We start from the raw sequence: 21,302 nt of genomic DNA, 5'->3' as shown, positions 1-21,302 counted from the left end.
GACGTGATACTTTGGTGAAACATGTGTCGAGTGAAAAACATAAAAGGTGTAAAAAGAGTGGGATACCCACAAAAAGGCAAGTTTCTATTTCTGAGTCAGTAGTTACAATGAAAAAACGCCAAAAATGATTAAGAAGACTTTATCATAAAAACAACTGAAGCCTTTGTTTCAGCAAATATCCCGGTGGAGAAATTGGACAATCCTGCACTTAGAGCATGGTTTCAAGAGTGTGTGAAGGGTGGTGGTGACCTACCAACTGCAGATTGGCTACGAAAGAAGTACATCCCAATAGTAGCAGAAAATAAAAAAGAGACTATAAAATTATTAGCCAGTCACATTCCAATATGTGTTGTGGCTGACGAAACTACAGACAGGAATGGGCGCTGTGTGTTCAATATTATTTTCAGGACCCTTCAGCCTGGTGCATCACAATCATCACATCTTGCTGCGTCAGTTGTTTTGGATTCTGCAGATTCTGTATCATGTACTCATGCTGGTTTAGACACACTAACTAAATATGAAGTGGGTCATTCACAAGTGTGTAAATTTGTATCAGACTCTGCCAGGTACATGATTAAATGTGCCAGTACACTTCAAGGTGTGTTGGGTGATCGTGTGATACATGTGCAGTGCTGGGCGCACAAAATTTATTTAGTTGGAGTTGTTTGGCAGTCTAACCTTGAGCAACTCAACGATGTTATAGTGAAGGTAAAAAATTCGTTTCAGAACACAAGGAATCGCAAACATCAGTACTTAGAATTTCTGAACACCAAATACTCTCATGATCCTGCAATGTGTAAGCTCTTTCCACAACCTGTTCTTACCAGATGGAACACGTGGTTTGAGTCTGTTGTCTATCTCCGCATACATTTGCAGGATATCTTGGAATTCTTTGAAGAGTTGAGAGAACACAACAGTGGCATTAAATTCCTGAAAGAAATGTCTGCAGAGGAAGTGAATGTTGTGAAAGCTGAAGCTCTGTTTGTGGCACAAAACTGCTCTCCTCTAACAGAGTTGATAACTTCCCTAGAGGGCAATACGTTCCCAACTGCACATTTGTTGACAACAAAATTGAATGCTCTGCAGAACAAATTCAGTGTTTTGAGCAATGGTGGTGTTTCAGCTTCAGTAAATGATTTGATCTGTGAACTACGCACCGTGAAGCAGGCAGAATTGAAACAATGTTTGCAATTAACTGGCAAGAAATGTGAAACTAAACTTCTAGAACTGGTGCAAAATGATCCTTGCAGGGAAACATTTCAGGCAATTGATCACTTCTTTAACCCGCAAAATGTAAGTAGGGTGTGCATGAAACCTGAAAACGTACAAAAAGTAATCCTAAACCTACCTGCGATTTCTCATATTCCCAGCGAAGTTTTTATTGAAGCATATGCCACCTTAAAGCATATGATTACAGAAGAACTTGCAAAACCAGAAACAAAGACTGTCGATGTTGTGCAAGTTCTGTGTTGAATGAAAACCAACTACAGTGAATTTTCAACTGCTGGATTAAGAGCAATATGATTCCCAACTGCAAATGTTGATTGTGAACGTTCATTTTCGAAGTACTCTCTAGTAGTTTCTGACAGGCGAGCTAAACTTTCTCCAGAAAATGCAGAGCGGTTAACCATGCTAACATTTTAGTGTTATTAGCCAATATTAGTGTAAATAAAAATGAATGTAATTTGACATACCTTTCCAAAGGAGATGTTTTTTTGACAAAATTAACTGTACCATGTTACAGTTTAAGTTATTTTCAAAGTTTGGAGTTAATTAGTTTAAGATTCAAATTTCACCATTCTGTAAGTGTAACACGTCATTTATTATGTTAGTAATATTTTACAATGTGTTTCTATGAATTAAAAATAATTAATCTCTCGCATGAATATTTTTTTAATACATTAGATAAGTTATCATATCACGTATAAAAGTCATCCCTGATAAAACCGATAATACAGAAATCTGTTTTTTAAAAAAAACGAAATTTGCCTTACAATAACACCATAAAATCTTGCCCCCCCCCCCCCCCCCCCTCTCTGGGGGTCAGGGGGGGGGGCGCACCAGCCATTCCACTCGTAAGCCTTCTATCCTTTAAGAACAGAACCAAAGTTATAAAGTTAGGAAGTAATCAAGTTCCTAGCAGTCACAAAAGCGAAAGTAAAGTAATTAGTTTACCGGGATGAAAAACTGTGTAAAACTGAAAATAAAATGATGGGGGAACTGCATTTAGGGCACGTGCGTTGATGGTGTCACCGCAGGACCAGCCATCAGGTCTGAACCATTCCTCAACTTGTTAACAGAAGGTAAAAATCAACCACATTTGTTTTCTTAGTTTATTAAGAACTACAGCTTTTAATTAGGAATGGGTTATTTACACATTTAATGGATTCTAGATTAAAATTTGAGCCCTAGTTTTTAATTCCTTTCTGAAAGAAAATATGGAATTCAATCCAAGATAATTGTAGAGGAAAGTTAAATTAATATTGTATTTGGGAAATTAAGTTATTATATTATAGTGAGGTTGCAATAAATTTTGTACAGGTTACATAAACAGTAATGGTGAGAGAGAGAGAGGACTGCAGGCTATTTCCTTGTCAATCTTATCTTAACAGTTCCCTGCAATAATTAAATTTTGCAAAACATTCATCTTTTATGCACATACAGGTACATAACTCCTTAACTTAGTTTTTATGTTTGCTAACCTTGCAACTCCACATTAATTATGTTTAAATATATTATAACAATGTGGCTTATATATTGTAAGCAGTCAGACTGTTTACAGTTTTTATTTTATTATCTTTATTATTGTTCTAAACTAATTTGCATCATTTTGTGATAAATCATATTTAATTAAATGATTTTTGTATGTTAGGACAGCCATTTGACAGTCATATAACACAACACTACCTCTTACAATACCTATTTAGTTTAAGGGTCTTCTAAATTATTATTCCTTGAAGTTTTATTCATTTTGCCATAGCTCTGCACACATACATTTATATTTATTATTGTTTTTATTTTTATTCTTCACATTTTCAACTACCTTGCCATTGCAGAATGACTGGGAAAACCTTACAGCTCCTTGGTTGCTGTGAGCAACCAAATTCAACAGCTAATTATTTTTAGAAGAAAGCAGTAAGACACACACCATCAGGATTACAAACAAAAATTTTTTTTTTTTTAAGTTGGATTCTAATTTTCATTCTTACTATTCAAATTTAATATTCATATCCGAGAACAATTAGGTATTTGTATTCATATTTGAAATAAAAAAACTGATATTGGCATTTGCCTAGTTCAATTGTATTTCATAATGAAAACAGGTGAAACAACACATGAATGATTTTTTTAAATCTGTGCCATGGATCTGGATGAATGTATGCAGAATCTACCATGGGCAGGTTTATTTTAGTTAAGTTTCAGGGAACCGACACAACATTACAGGGTACCTTGCAATCCTTGCACACCTTTTCATGACAACATGGAGCGCTGCAGAAGTTTGTTATTGGCACTTCATTAAACAAATGTTTGTCACTTTTAGTAATTTATGAATAATAATAATAAATTCTGAATCAAACATACAATTACTATAACCTTTTTTCATCCATTCTGATGAACTCATGTATGTTTGCCCCTTCACTATGTTCTTTTGTGTTAGATTATGAATGACATTACTGTTCAGTGTGCCTAGCCTACCAAATGTGTATGCATGTGTATATAATAGATTTGCTTCAGGCATCATTTTTATAGTTTCTACATAAAGAATGTAAAAGCATATATAGTCTGAGAGAAATAATGAAAACATTACAAGAACAAACATTGCACCAAATACAGTTTAAAATTCAAAAAAAAAAGTGCAAGTGTAATTTTTAAGTTCCTTCAGCAACAGGGAAGTTAGAAGTGGAGCTAGTTGCTCCAGGCTAGCACCAGTACGTCTCGTGTCTACACGTCCGCAGCCCTATGGTTTATACTGATGTGTCGCTTTTGTTACATTTCCCCCCCATGGTATTAATAATTACTGCAATTGTGCTTTTGGATAGGGAAGTACTCTAATATACATAAATTATTTTCACAAGAGGTTATCCTGTTACTGGAAGAGGTTGGCAGTATAATAACAATAAATGACAACAACAATTAGCAACAAATTTAGTTTATTAGTAATCTGTGTGAATTTTTCAAACTGAATTTTTAACACTCTTTTTTTTTGTTGTAATATATGTTAAAAATTACATGTGTGTGCAAATTATATACCACCAAATGTTAAGGCATGATTACTGTGAGCATAACAAAATATAATCAATCATGTGATACCAAACATTTAAAAATCACATCATAACAATGAAATCTACAAACAGTTAATGCTCACTAATGAATTATTTTCCTTTACATAATATAAACTTTAAAATTTAGTAAATTTTTTCCTATATCAGCATATAAAATTTTTTGTTGTGTTCCAACAGTGAACACTGGCAATAACAGAATTTCAAGACTGTTTAAATACAATTGATTTAAATTTTGATAAAAACAATTTGCTTTCAAACTATTTTTTTTTTAAAAATCTACGCTTGACCCTGCGAGAGATTAAATTGTTAAATAAAAACATTTTCCAGAGCTTCTCTGAGAGTTCTCCAGAAAATTATAGTCATCTATAGCTGGTACGAGAAAACATGAGAAAACTGGCTCGTTACAACCACGCCTTAGTAACTAGAGCTATTCTACTTATTCAGGTACATGTGTATTGTGATTAAAGTAAAAACCAGTCAGTACGGACCGAGCGGCGCCCAGTCCTATCTATTATAGCATTATCGTCCTATTTATAATATTATAGTACAACTGTAACAATTGGCTGTGGAACATGAACGTCTCCAGACATAGCTGTAATGAACAGACCATTTCAAATGTACTTCTCGTCCCACGCGCGCCCACTGTGATAATGTTCGAACGTAAGCCAAAGGAAACATCTCGCCCGTACCCGACAGTTTAGAGTGGCCGGTCGGGCCAGCTCCTCAACCACTTAGCTTCGCTAAAGCATTCTGTCAAAAAAGTTACTCCTTATTGCACGCAACAAACAAAACTAAAGCAAGATTTGTAAGAAATCTTGGGTCAAATTCTGTGTCGTCATTTTACAAATCACGCATCATGCGCTATGCTGTATCACAGACTTGCACGTTACCGCACTGATTAAGGACTCGAAGTGTCACGGAACGGGCCCACGCCGCTCCCTACGTCTTACGTGTTCGGCAGCGCGACGACGGCCCGGGGCTGGCTCGGGAGACGTTTTCGAACATCGGCCGACCTCGCATCTATCTCCCAAGACATGAAGCATAAAGGTTGTGGCTCTCTGGTTAAAACAGACCACGGCTGACAGCAGTGATAGCAACGAGTATGAACACCGCACAGATCCCGGACTTGAGCCTTTTCTACTCACTCACTCCTGAAACAATCAGAATGTATTTCTTTAAGCACGTGTTTGTTTTAATGCAGCAATCTCATTGGCAATACAACATAAAAGATTTAGTAGAGAGGACATAGTGATATTCGTATTTCAAACCATAACACATATTAAGACGGATGTGGTATTTAATATTTAAGAATCAAAATTGATATCTAACATTTTAGCTGTGCATCATTCATAATATACTTCATCAGGGTGGCCACCAAACTTTATTGGCTATGTACATTTTCATGAGAGAAAATACTCGCAGATTTTTATTTGTGAATAGAAGCTTCCGTAAAATTGCCATTGCCCTTTTATAAATAATTTTTTTTTGATATGCAAGACCTATAAATTCTAACAAAATTAAATAAAGTACAATAAAAGAATAAAAAAGTGAAAAATATGTGAATGCAACCCTGTTGGTTATGCTCTCAAACACATTTTCAGCCAGCCAGTTAGTGAGAGAGCATGTTTTTAACATACATACTTTGCTTGTTAATATGTTTTATTTCGTGTAATATGTATTTTCAATGAACCTGAATAGTGTTTACTGTACCTTTGTGCATTAGATAAACCTTTGATTTGGCATATGTCATTCATGACATCTCAAAACAATGGCGAAGGGAATCCACACGCCCTGCCAGCTGCCTGCTGATGACCCAAAATATTAAAGTTGGCCATCTCGACACGTACAGAATCAGGTAGGGTCACGCCTGAGAACCTCCTAATGTACCAGGGCTTTAAATCTATTCAGGCAGGAGAGAGAAAAAAAAACCTTGATCTCTTCATGTAAATGGTAAGACAATATTTTTTTATCAGTATTAATAGAGCAATTAACGATTTGTAATAGGAAATAAATTTACTTACATTTTCCCCATGCAAAACCGTAACATAATTATTGATACACGAGAAAGGATAAACACCTCAACTTGATCACCGCGCAGTGAAATAAAGAACTCTTCTGAACAGCATTTGGGTAAAATTACATTTTTCACAAATTACAACTATGTTCCAATGTAGTAGCTTGTATGTACGAACTAAAACAGGAAAGAAGATTGTGGGCATTCATACCATAAAATTGGTTGGAAGCTGTATACGAAATTCAAACAATAGAAAATTACAAAAACCAAATTATTAGGTAAAATTAATATTTCGTAAAATGTCTCAATAAGCTAGGTGCCTTTTGTATGTATTATAATATTATAATGCCATATTGACGATGGGAATGCCCAAGGACGATGAAGGTATTTAACGGTTCGGTGATCAGCTGCCAATTTTCAATATGGCCTTGGTCGAATTAATAAAATTTGACGGAAACCACAGTAAAGCAGAACTGCTGCCAATAGTGGTTATTTGTTAATTTGAAATGAAGTTCTAATATCATCAAAAGTCTGGGTTTGACATAACAGACACATTGTCCTGGTGGCCACCCTGTTAATAACGGCAACTGACGAGCCCCTCCACTCCCGCCCGGAGCCACAAAGCCACAACCCTGAGCTTGTCCTGGTCTCCTCCACTACCTCAGCGACCCCGTCAAATCACAACCAGCCCAAATTATATTTGTTGCTTTTTGTGTTAACATCACACATATTTTTAGCCAAAATAAGCCAGTTATATTTCTTATGAGCCAAACCTGATATTTCACAGTTACAACACCATAGTACTAATAAAAAACGGTTTCCTTACTTAATAGCATAGATGATACTTAAATGAAAATTGATGGTAAAATCATACAAGAAGGCTTATTCTTAACGAGAGGTTATGTTTTTAACTATCACTACAATTGGTTTCATATTGTGCAAATGGTAACTCAAATTTTTAAATATCCGATTCATTAGTACTTGTTTCTAGCTACATTTTTTTAAAAACAAAAATATTGCAAAATGAAAAACAACCAGTAAACATCTCTTTCAGATAAATAAACCTTCCTGTATGAACATGCCAATGAAAATACATGGCATAGAGACATCATACAATACACAACACACAAAAACTTGAAACCAAATTTATAACTAACATTCCAAAACGTGATTTTTTAAAACTTTTAACTATGGTTGAAAACATCAAGGATTTTTGTTACGTCAATATAAATTTGAACAGTTTCTTAGACATGCTCGAGACACCGATGAACAACTATAATTTGAACACACTAAATGCACGTGAAACGCCTTTCCTCCGGGCCTAAGGGTAGGTTCCTTGGTTCCTTGCAGCCTCCCCAGTCGCGGCTGCCAGAGCTCACAGGACAATAGCGCGTGCAACAACCACTCTGTCTCATCTACCCTCAGGGCTGCAGTTGCCAGATATTTTCCACTAGATTGTACAAGTTTCGTTCTCACTGCCACGTCTTGCACTGGTGGACGCTGCTAGTAAGTGAGCCTTGCTGCTGTGTCCCTACTCTCGCAAACGTAAAATAAACTTATCAAGTAAAGTTGATACTAAAAATAAATATTTAAATTCTATTCATGTCCCAACAATTTGGATTGGGGAGGCCTGAAAACTGTCCACCATCACACCCATGATGAGTGCCATTCTACAGACACGTGCCCATCATCAGCGCAATGACAGTTCTAATCTACTTCTGATGACTTGACTCGCATGTTTGCCCCAGTAAGTTAACCGAGCGGCATCTCTGCTCGACGAAGCACAACTCGCTCCCGACGGTCAAGGACACCCGAGCACGGAGGAAAAGCGTGGCAGCTTACGTATATATCCAATCGAGGTATTACGTTCAAAGTGAGCTAGCAAGAAACTGCACAAATAACAATACTTACATCACACCGTGAGACACTGACACCACACCTCGCTCCGCCAACAAGTCCAAGCTTTAATGCAACACCTCGAATATTGTACTAGTGAAGTGCATCATCATTCAACACTTCATTTTTTTTTTGCCACATTTTAAATTTTTATTCATCTCTAAGTACAAGTATCTTGACATAGACACGACCACAATGAGTGCATCGCAAACTTGAAGCATGGAACGACATCCTCGCAATGTACCGGCGTTGCTTAAACACTGGCCACCGAGTCTAAACTAGCACGCAATAACTTTCGTAGCTGCAAAAATATTTTTTCAGCGTGCAAAGCCTTACTGGGAAAAAATCTTCAATTTTTTGCCATGCACATTCCATTGTTTTGAGAAAAACACTTTTTGTGGCTATACGTGAAACATTTCTAATTTCTTTAATATCATAATATTATTATTCACAAAATCAATTACGTTTCCTAAAAATAGTAGCCCATAAAATATAAGACATAAATCTTTTAAACAATAAAAGAACACATTTATACAGATAATTATAACTAAAAATAGCATTATAAAAAGTTGTCATTTACACAGATGATTAAACATGACTTGAGTTGCAATCACTCGTGGATGGGGCAATGCTGCAAGTGATTACACGTGAGCTGGCACTCCAAGAAAGTGAGAGACACATATACACCTACACAGACATGCACGTCTCCCACAGCTAGCCACTGTCTCACGATCAACAGCAACGACCCACAGAGACAAAGATGAAGGACAGCAAAGAGAAAGATGGCAAGGAAGCTAGGACGCTCTGTCGGGACCTGACCACTGACAATCATGCATAAATGCAATATTAAAAACAGCAGGAATGGTTTGCAATATACTGAACGCCATAGCAACTGACACACTGTCACAATTAAACCAGAACAAATGACACATGACATATACGTAACAGGTCAAATAGTTATTACATGGTTACCCTCAAATCCTGGCAGAGCGGCCTTAAGGCCAGGGTTCACGAAAGCAAAGAGAAACCACATGCACACACAAACATTTCAAGTTACTATGTATGCTTAATTTGTACAGCAAATTCTTGTACTTTCTCAGAAAAATTTGACATCTGCATATCATACACAATTTTTATTTGTATTTTTCTTAAAAGTTTTTGTTTCCCCTTCAGTTTGTCGAGATCCTCGTCCGGCTGACGTCCGAGGGCAGAAGCACACCAAACACTCGAGCGCGCACGAAGCGGCGGCGATCCAACGCCGGTCGCCGCCGAGCCAACGTACGCAAGTCGGCTCTCACAGAACCATCTTCGCTGCAAAGACACGTCCAGAGCTTGAAATCATTTGATTTTAAAAAAATTTGTACTAAGTTATGCCATACGTGTATCGTTAGAGCGAGATGGTTCGACGACGACGGAGAAGAGGAACACAGTACACCATCAGCAGTTATGAAAAACATTCCACAAACGCAAACCTCCGCTTGTCGGGCAGCTTGTCGCTGCAGGAGGCACAGCGACCTTCAGCGTAATACTAGTGTTCTGTAACATGAGGTAGTTCGGTATGTATAATTAAACTTATTACTATTGTACTTGTGAGCGGTGAAAAATTACCTGAGTCGATAACACAGCTAGAAACTAACATAAAGTTATAACTGCCATGTTGAAATAAAAGAGGAGATTCGAGAAACAGACGTCGTACGAAAAGGTTCGGTCGACTGTGTTCGCAAATTAAGGCAGTTTCTGATTTGTACTAAGGTGGGGAGGGTTGCTTGGAAACCCTCGATGGGACAGGAAACACACGACTTACTTAAAACACAAAATATAAAAATACATTGAACATGTCTTCGTATATACACACACTGTGATGTAAAATCTCTTTGCGAGAGTAATGTAATGTTTGCACAATGACTCCACACAAGACAAACACAAAAGTGCAATAGTGTGCATATGTGAGGTAGGTAACTGCACTTTTGCACCTGCCTCGTTGGCAGACTATAAATAAAAATCAATGAGGTAAATCATGGAGCAAGTGTTTGTGGAATCTTTCACATGTCAGTAACATCTAAACTAAAAACTATTGCAAACAGACAAACACCAGCCAATACCCTTAGAGAAAGCTTTAAGCTACTCGACAATGCCGTTGTAATACTGCATTGTAAGACCCATGTCAAAGAATTTGTACACGAACACACACACAGCCACAAGTAGTTGCAACCCACCAACAATGATACGCAAGAGCTTTGATGGAAACACAAATGAAGCATGGAGAAAACCAGAATAACTCGAGAAGGATTTAACAGTGGCTCTGTACAAATACATGGAGAATATTTCATTCCTTGCACGTTTGATGTATTTACATACATAATAATGTCTACACTTCTATCTTCAAAACAAAGTAATTAGTGTCGGGTTGATTCCAAAAACATTCCAATTCCAATTGCAGTTTCAATTCTCATATTTGGGATTACAGTTTTATATTTTAATCAAAATTCGGATTCCATACTCCTTAAGTCATGCTTACCCAACTCCTGAATTAAACACTCAAATACAAAACACATTTATTATTATTTTACAAATGTAATAACAGATTATGTTTTCATTCAAATAATGATTTATAAATAAAGAGCACTAGATATTTAGGTAATTACCTAGAGTCCCAAAATAAAATATTTTGTGTCAGCACTGTTTCTGTTTTGATATTAAAATTAAAATCATTGTAATTTTTTTGATAATATAGTTAACGAAAATGAAAGTAACTTAAATTACACTAGATTACATAAATTAGCAGGAACAAAAATGTAGTTGGTGATTTAATTTAAAGCAGGGAATAATCTCGCTATAACACCACTTAGAAAATGATAATTCTGTACAATAACTTTACTTAAAATAAAATGCTACGTTGATAATACTAACAATCAAAATTTTTAACTAAATTATATTACAATATTATCAATATTTAATAAATTGAGAATTTGAGCTTCCACTGTTATATAATTAAATAAAGTACTGCTTTCACCAAAAAGAGCACCCTAATGTCCAAATAAGAATCCATGGCTGGCTGGAGGGATTCCTTACTAACTGTACAATCCATGATTAATTGATAAAAAAAAACCCTGATAAATTAACAAAACTCATTAAATTGAACACAATTCCCATTAAAATTGACCATACACCCAATAAATTGAAAATCAGATTAAGAGAAAATTCTAATTGATTAATAAAATATGTAACACTATTGATATAATATGAATCTCTGGATTTTAAGACTTTAATGTTGGATTCTGAGTCTGCCCATACCATTGGGAGTAATGGAATCAGAATCGACCAAGCACTAAAAATGACCACACAAAATAGTAAGCATGGGTGCTTGTTTGTCCCAGCAAACGGATATCTAAATTTCAAACTTGATCTCACACATCAAACGGTATTAAAGCCAATACAAATTGAGCAGCCCCGGGAGGCATAGAAGCAGATCTGGTCTCCACAAGCCATTTTGTACTTTAAGGATAAGTCCCATAAGGGCATGTTTTTACCGAGAGAAATTCCAAACATACCAATGAGAAAAACAAAAATAGATATATAATAATTGAACAAAATTATATCAACTTTATCAAAATTTTGCAAATTTCTCTTGGCAAATAAGGTATGCAGATCAAAATTAAATAACGGGAATGGTGTGAATGAAGGCAAACACATGCATTTCTTGGGAACAACAGAATAATTGATAAATTATATTTAAAAAAAAGGGTGTGCAAGTTATATTACACATTGTGGTCATAATCAGAAGCTAATATGGTCTGAAAGGACATGCACACCAGGCCAGAGCAAGTTGCTGGACACAGGTGAGTACGAATGAGGGTCTTGCAGTGGCAATAGCAACACTGCAATGCTTTGTAAACATAGGGCGTGAGTATGTATATCAGAGTCATTAAAGCAAGTGCAAAATAGAGGTTCCCATGCATGTACGTAAGTCCCTAAAATTTCATCTTTCATAAATTAAATTACATACTTTTAGTAAAATCACAAGCCAAAAGAGAAAAACCCAACATTTGTGGATGTGTTGCAACAAATGATGTCTCTACATCATGCAGAGAGTAACTTTTAAATTAAAAGCCAGAACTACAGAAATGTACTTTAAATGAATATAAGTTTGCAGAGTTGTAAATGGCAGTGATTGTGCGGTGACGCGTGGCTGGTGCCGGTTGCGAACGGCAACCGCTCTCGCAAGAGCGCGGATGCCGACACGAGCCGCGCCTGGGAGCCTCGCCATCACGGACAATCACGGCACTCTGCACCCAGAGGAAAAACCATCAAAGTTCACAAATAACTTGATTCACAACCAAGAAAAACTGCCTAGTTCACACCACTTTGATAAAACAAACAAGAAATTCACTGACTCAAGAGGTTAAAATATTTTACTTGAGGGTTGGTTGGGCACTATGGCAAATAAAATTAAAACTTTTTGCTGCAACGAGTGTAAAACAACTCCACAAACATCTGAAGAACAACCAGTAACAATGACAAACTCTCCGGTAACAAGCTTCCGACCCAACGAGATGGCAGTATGCTCGACAAAGAGGTAAACATCACTTATACGATATAACACAAAAGTACAACAAATCTCAAAATAGCACTCACATTTAACACTCCGTACTCAAAACAGTTTTATAGTTCCAACAATAAATGAAGAAATCTCCTGTTTCTTGTTTTCCATCCAAGCAGTGTCAATTGTGACTATGCCGCAGCTCGAAATGTACGCAAGCAAATATTTTTTTTCCCCCCAAACAATTAACAAGCATGAACCAAAACCATTCGTTTTCAAGCTCCTTACATTAACTTTTTTGAAACGTAAGCAGGAAACGAAGACTCTCCACAGCAACAACATTACACAAAGATTCCTCACTTACAAGATCTGGATAATTATATCTGAGGCGGGCAAACAGCTCCTACCCACGCCTTGACACCGAGCCAACCGCGGAGAAGCAAAACGAAACAGCACGCACCGTGGTAGCTGCGTTCCTCTTCCAATCAACTGGGGTGGAAGCAATGTAAACCCAAGCCACAATTAGACAGCTTCTCGATACTGTAACTACGATTAAGAGTTCCTACACAAATTGCAATGACAGGGTCATTTGTACTTCTGTTAACACTGTATAGCACACCGGCAGCACAGGCTGACGCGAGTGCAGAAAATAATTAAATATGAATCTATTTTACCCGTTTAGTAGTCCAGCACAAAGTGCGTACAAAAATCAACATCTACGGTGAATGTTTAACACAAACTTAAAAAAACAATACTCACAAAATGTTAGTACGTAAATAAATTACATGATCAAAGTTGTGCTAAATACAACCACGACCTTAAAAACTACTGTTAAAACTAACCGTCTGCCCAAAACAATATTATAAGATTAAAACACATACATAAAAAACTTCATCTAATGAATTTTTTTTAACAAAAAATTGAATACACTAAGAAGTGCAAAAAGAAACCATACACCAATTTCCAACCCCACATGCAGGGAACTTATCTACAAGCGCACGTGCGATGTACTAAGGTACTTTTCTCCGGTCAACGGAGCATGGTTTGCACGGCGCAAAAAACAACTTCCGAACGCAAGCACTACTTGCAAAGGAAACTTGCACATGATATAAAATCTTATTAAACAACACAAAAACACACAAAACATTTGCCACAGTCAGTTTTGACAACTGAGTAACACCACGTGCACATGGAACACGCTAGATCCACTCCTTCACTACCTAATCAACAATAACAAAATATTCCATCAAGCAACAAAAATGTAATGAAAAGTAAAAACAATATTAAAATTTAAAGTAGTAATAAAAAGTTACTTGAAAACAAAAACACTTGTTCTAACCTAAATTTCATGACAACTTCCAACGTTCAATCTACCTGAGATTTGCATAGGAATAAATCTCCCAGCTTAATAAACAATCTTGTCTCGTGTAAGACATGGCATTTATATAGTAGGACAAAAATATTAAAATGGTACAAAATATGTGATAGAAATGCAGTTTTAAAGAAAGATTATGAATGAATAACGGTTTGCATCTCGTAGTTACCCAGAGAAATAATAACAAAAAAATTAATGTAATGTTCATCAGATCTGGTTCACACTGGTGATTTACAAATACTGTTAATTAATAAATAATGTGACAACTATATGCTTCAACTATTGACAAATATATATGTGTATATGAATATATGTATAGCTATACTAACTGGTACGGACAGGAGGGCACAGTTTACATTGACTAGGAGCAGACAGCAAATATAAAACATTTGAATGTAAAAAAACAACAGCACAACAAAATGTGACCTGGCACATGTAAAATGTGTCAGGTTAACAGTGATATAACGGACTATGGAACTGTATAATGTATAATGTACACTGCATTGTGCAGTTTGGCACGGACGAGACTATGTGTCGGTTAACTTAATCTGATACCTGAGATGTGTGACTAGCTAGCTAACGGGAAGGTAAAGTAACTATTATTTCCTTGTGACCTGTCCATCTCCATGCCAGGAGAGAAAGTCATGGTAGGAATGTGAAGCACTCATGTCACTCCACACCAAATTATTTCCCTTCTAATATATTGCATGCTTTTTAAATGTAACACCACGCAGAACACTTATAACATCAAGTAACGATTGATCCGTCAAACACACAAAAATCACATTCAACTGGTGACAAATTTTACGCAATGCTAAGTACAGACAGCAACAGTTATGTTTTAAGCAATCCCAGTCAACACTTTAGTAAAGAAAAAAACTTTCACATCCACACAATTTTACTACCTTTTGTCGTTATGTTTTTCCCTTCTGTAATTCTCCCGGCCTGCAATCGAACCGGGGAATGAACTAACCACCAGTTGCATGAGAGACAAATTCACAGAAGCATTTTCTCATAAATGACTCTGTTGATCAACCGAGTCATCATAATTATTAAAAAAAAAAGAAAAAAAAAACTTAAATTCTAACCGACAATCTTACGCTACAAGAGAGCTAGAAATGAAGATTGATGCAGACAACATGGAACACAAAAATGTCTTTAAAAAAAAAAAAAAAAGACCAAAGGCAACATAAAAATGTCATCGTACATAATAATAATAATAATAATAAACATTATCTCTTGTACATTAGTGTATAATATTCGTATTCTCTATCCGTATTACTGTATAGTATAGTATAGTATAGTATAAGATCGTGTGAGGTATTTCTGTTACTATCCTGGCGGTATGCGGTACGACTGGTACGACTGGTTACTGGTGGTTGTGGTTGTGGACCGGCGGCGGCTGGAAGGCCTTCATGCCGTACTCCTCCTTGTGCTCGCGCGCGATGTGGCGACGCACCGTGTTGTTGCGCGTGAACGTCCGGCTGCAGAACGGGCACGGCACGCGGATCCCCTGGTGCCGCTGCCGGATGTGGGCGCGCAGGTTGGTTTCGTACCCGTACAGGCGTTCGCAGAACGGGCACTGCAGCTTCTTACCTGGGGAAACGATCACCCGGTAGCAACGAGCTGCCGAAAATGCGCGATTTTGGAAATTCTAGGACGTTTCAAAGGATTTCAACTAACAAATTTCTGTTTTCCAGGCTCATTAAATGAAAGGAAAGTGATGGAAAAAAATTTCAAACCATAAGCATTATTCACCAAGAGTGTATGTTACGCATGATGATATCAACATTGCTGTTCTTCACATCAGCTTCCACGCATGGTGTTTTGAGATTGTGATTGTTTCCAACATCATTTGATGGGAACTTCCTTCACTAGCAGTTGACGGGTGACCAATTACCATACTTGTTACAAATTTTAAATACAATTAAATTGCATAAAAAACCATTTTTGCCCTATTTTTAATAATAAAAAATTTTTAACTCACCTGTAACATTTTACAAATCTGTGAGCTATTATTCTACCTTGACTAGATATAATAATAAAATTTAAATTCATAAGTTTTAGAAAAAAATACAAAAACTATTGCTATTGGTTGTCAGGAGTCTATTGAAAAAGCTAAGTTATCAAAAGTTACTAATAAGTGAAAATGTAATGTTAATCAAATAAATACATAGAGATAGTAATTTGAAATATAAGAAATAAATTTGGGATATAAAATTAAAACATAAATACAACGTTAACTATCCCATAGTCTCAAGGCCAATACATCAATCCTCACATTACCTAATATAGTAGAACTGTTATAATGTTTTCTTTAAAATTTCAATGAATGCAAAAAAAAGTTTTAAAACTTAACTTTTCCAATACTTATACCATCTGTGAAATTTAACCTGTTCAAAGGTTTACTTTACGACCGTTTTTGATTACAATCACTGCTGTACCATAGATACAGATTGTTCAAATGGGACAGTATGGAAAAACAAAATGTAAGTGTGCCAGAACACTGCTACATGTTAGTGTTGATTACTGATTAGCACAGTGTACTGTATATATCGAAGGTACATAACGTTAGCAGTTACGTGTCTGTTGGCACCCTTGTCTTGCCATTCTAGTGCTTGTTTCACATGTACGTATGTAGTCCTACAATATTTTAGTTTGCCAAATATTCCACAATGACAAGAATAAAAAAGAAGTGTTTTGTATTGCTGATAAAGAGTTTAATTTATTTCATTATCATAGTCACAAATCATGAGGCAGCAAGTATTCGAAGATACATAAAATAGAAGCTGGAAGCTCGATAAAATTTAAAAATTGTTGACTTGCTTAAGCAAAATCAAACATTGTGTGAATCTATCAGTGGTTTTAAATTGAATTTTTTTTCCACAGCTTGGTGAGTCCACTGGTTGAAACACTGACTAGAGCTAAATATTTCCTGCTTATGTTTTTTTCTTATGCCCCATTGAAAAACATAACAAGAGGTTTCTGCTGTCCTGCCGGCTGGGACACGCCCTCAGCACACAGACGTGCCCCAGGTTATCACACGCTCATGGAGTTTCAACACAACACCTAACACAAACTAATACATACTCTCCCGAATTAATGTGCATGCATTACATAGGGCTGAGCAAGCATTTAATCTCGCACTGTTGAAATATTTTCTAGGATCATTTAGTGGTTTAGTACAGAAATATGTTTACATAATTAGCTGGTAAAAATTAATTAATTTAAAAATAAACTTCTTCAGACAGTTTGAGACTACGTATCCACTGAAGAAAGTTCCTCACTGCCAAAGGAAACAAGACAAATTCATGTAGAACTTTCAGCAAGCAGCCAGCATCAAGACAATTTTCAGTAACCTGTTCCAGAAAATAAAATTTTTAATTTAAAAAGTATTTATTTTACTAACGACATTTCTTTCAAACAAAAAAAATACCACTGAGGGCATATTATATGCATTTTTGTGGCAAAAACATGCATTAACACACAATGACAATTAAGTTTTAGCAAAATGAGTGTGGGAAATACATTTTTATTGAAATATAAATTTAATTTAGAAGAAAGATGTTTTCTAAGACAATGCCATTCAAGGCAAATACAACCTTTTTTGTGCTAAAAGAAAAAAGAATGAACAAGGAAGCATGTTTAACTTTCAGCAAGCAGCCAGCATAAAGCAGGTACACTGTCAGAGGCTCCTTGTTTGATAATAACAATAATTAGTGAGCAAAATGTGTTATGAACTATGTTTTAGCAGTACACATGACAGCTTTTTACAATAAAGGCTAAAATATTTTATGGAGATAAAATTTTGTTTAAGTGGATCAGTGTCTAAGGAATAAAATTACACAAAAAAACTATTAAGTAATGTAGAACCTGATGGCTATGATGCATGGGGAGCTACGTAACTCAACTTCACTTACATGGCTATAAGTCTACATAAAATAAGTTCTGTCAGCTCTAGTTTGGTATTTTTGGAGAGTCACTTCACTGCAGAAGAAAGTTTGAGTGAGTGGAAGTGAAATGGGTGTACTTCAACGACCTTTTCTAGTAACTTCCAACTTCTCCGGTCAGAATTTTGTGGATTATAAAATAAATAAATTGTCAGCTATTTTGCTGTGTAAATAACTTATTCTCCCACTTGACTGGTCATCAGCTGAGTTACTTTTCCAGTACAATGGCATACATCATTTTATACTAGACATTTTGGTGTAAAACTGCACTGGTTTCCTATTAGATTTTATCTGCCTCAAATGTTGAAAATTATTCCTGGCACAGAGCAAACAGCCAATTTATTGGAAGTTTAAATGATAAACTTTGGTTATACTGACATTTAAATTTTTTTGGTAATATGATTTTACGAATACATTTTCAGGAACAAATAATAATAAAAAAAATAAATAAAAAAAAACTCAAATTTTGACACCAAAATATAATCAGAAAGAATCAGAAATAATTGCTATAATCACAATGAAAGCTTATATAAAAATATTATTTATTAATGCACAGTGTGTATTTTGTGTGCACTTTAATAAATACTGCCAATTATGTTCCTATAAGAAAAAAAAGACATTTAATTTAAAAATGTGGCTGCGATAGTTTCTGCAATGCAAGTGGGAGTGCGTGACGACATATGGTACCCCTCCTCACCCCTTTAAGGGGCCTCCCTAGTAGCATCAGAAGTTAGCGGAACACTATGTTATAAAATAATGATGGGACTTTATTAATCGACACTACGAATCTGAAAATTTTTCACCCACGAGAAGATACTACACAAATTGTCTGTATACGTTTACATTTTTGTTTTTTTCTATCAAAATATGAAATAACAAATCACCAACTTGTCCAACTTTGGGGCCATTTTATACTGCTTAGGAGAATGACAGAAAAAAAGTACAAGTCTAGAAAAAAAGATAATTTTTTTCTGAAGAAATTCATGTATTTAAAACATATAGTCATCCCTTTCAATTCCGAGATTTCTTTTCCGCAATTTATGCAAATCTTGAAAGTTTTCCACCGTCTCGAGCTGCCGCTCGGCGAAGCCAGCTCGCAGCCCACAGCTCAGGTAGCGCGGTGGGGGAACCCGGGCCCGGAGGGGAGACAACCCACAACCGCAACGGTAAAAGATAATCCAGTGACCGAAAGAAATTTTCAGAATTGCTTTTAGTGTGCCTCACCACAGTACCATGTGCTCGACTTACTCTGTGACTATATTCGTGTATCTCTAAAACATTGCTTTTGTTAAACTACAAATATCCTAAAGCTTACCATACTAGATCATGTATTACGAAATAAAGTATAGAAACTGATCAATCAACACATTGAAAGTTGTCGTACAAACTATTTATTGGTGGCTTTACAGTCTCGCTAGCTAATTCGACAAAATTTATATTTAACTTTTAACATGAAAATACACTTCATTGTTTTTCATTCTATTTTTAATAAAAATTCAAAAAACAATTACTATACTACCCAATATTTTTTTAAATTATTTTAGTTTTCCAAAATGATTTTACACATCTTACAACACCGGGGAAAAATTTTATACTGGTATTAACCAAATGGTTAACTATTTACAACAGTTTTGATACTTAAAAATGTAGGTTTATATAAAATGTATCTTAAATTAAAAGAAAAATCGTATTTTGAAAACTAAAAGTCATTTTGCTATGCTTTTTGGTTAGATAGATATCTGATTGTCTGCACTGTTTTAAAAATGTTCATGGAATGATAAATAAAAAATAAAAAACTAGGGAAGTTCTATATTAAATAAGCTAGTCAGAAGTATATAAATGTTCCTCCTGGCGCAGGAATCACGAGTAGGATTGAAGATGGGGTCAGTGACCGATCGCTCACATATGTAGTTATGGATGGTACGTTATTAATTACAAAATTCAAAAACCATTTGGAAGTTAAAAAGTATAATTAGTGGCAATGTTTAATAAAGATGACGTAAATTTTCAGATAAACTTATTTCTACAGCTCGATTAAATAATAAGGGCAGAAATAAATTTTTACAGCAATTATACAAAATTATTAAAATTTTACTAACCACAATTAATTTATCCAAAAAACAAAATTAAGTAAATATTGCCCACACATTACAACATCCACGAGAGAACCTTGCAAATTATTTTTGTTAGATGCATTATTTTGCATTCAAGTTCTTTATTTTTTAATACTTCACCTACTTATAATTGTTACATATTTGGCACATGGTCCGTCACTCCCAATTAAAGGGCCTGAATAAGTAGAACGCGTTTCTGATCAAATTGCATGCCTGTTACTTTACCTGCAACCCGGAGCGGTGTGAAATAAATTATTGTACACTCATGACGTTGGCAATAAACTTAAATATTTATGAGTTAAAACAAAACATAACTATAACGGATAATCAAAGAAATTGTGAAATTTTGAAAGCTTGTTCTGTTTTTATATAGTACACAAAGCAGTTAAACCATAAATTATTTGTTGTTGAAAAAAGAATAATCCTTAATAATCTTTCATGCTTTTTTTCATTTATTTTTATTACTAGATATTTCTGTTGAAGTAATACTTATATATATATATATAACAATATAGCAATCTAGAAAAAAAAATTGAGGTAGCCTTAACCCAAATATGTTATGATAGACGTTAGTTAACTAAGAATATAAATTCGCTTTAAAACCACAGCTTGTACACAAGTCGTAAAAAAAACATGGGTTCTACTTACAGGCCGTATTGAATGTAGTAGGTTTATGACAAATACAACAGCAATAAACATATGGCTGAGTCTGCTTCCATGTACACTTTTTTTTAAGTTATCACTTTTAAAGCTGGTAAAGTGTACCTATCAAGTAGCTTAGCATTACCCAAAGTGAATGTCGTGCTCCAGAAAATGTTCGAACTATGTAATATTTGTATCCCTGTTGCGTTACAGACCTGCAACTTTTTTCAGTGCGCGATGTCACTCTTATGTAAAAATATGTTGTGATTAGCGCAAACGTGTTCGAATGAATCTACATCGAGCTGCCAAAGAATACCTATCGATGTCGGCAACATACATAAGTACACAAACCAACGTTTACAAGTGTATTCATCAATAAGTATAAAACTGGCGGCGGGCCATGATGCAGTTGGTTCTTCGCGTACAGTCCACTGACGGGATAAGAAGCGTCAAAGATCTTATATGGCTATTCTGTAAACTTGTATGTC

At 35.5% G+C, this 21,302-nt stretch overlaps 1 protein-coding gene across 4 annotated transcripts in view; it reads right to left on the bottom strand.

Moving 5' to 3' along the window:
• Positions 1-4,134: 4,134 nt before the first annotated feature.
• Positions 4,135-21,302, bottom strand: part of LOC134534374 (zinc finger protein chinmo) — a 41,409-nt gene continuing 24,241 nt past the window's right edge. For all 4 annotated transcript variants that reach the window (XM_063372833.1, XM_063372830.1, XM_063372832.1 and 1 more), the window contains one exon: positions 4,135-15,704. In XM_063372833.1, the coding sequence (XP_063228903.1) occupies positions 15,478-15,704 (227 nt within the window). In that variant the 3' untranslated portion in view covers positions 4,135-15,477. The remainder of the gene's footprint in view (positions 15,705-21,302) is intronic.

Source organism: Bacillus rossius, chromosome 7 (genome assembly GCF_032445375.1).
Source record: "Bacillus rossius redtenbacheri isolate Brsri chromosome 7, Brsri_v3, whole genome shotgun sequence".
Classification (NCBI taxonomy): Eukaryota; Metazoa; Arthropoda; class Insecta; order Phasmatodea; family Bacillidae; genus Bacillus; species Bacillus rossius.
This window is presented reverse-complemented; position numbering and strand designations above follow the sequence as displayed.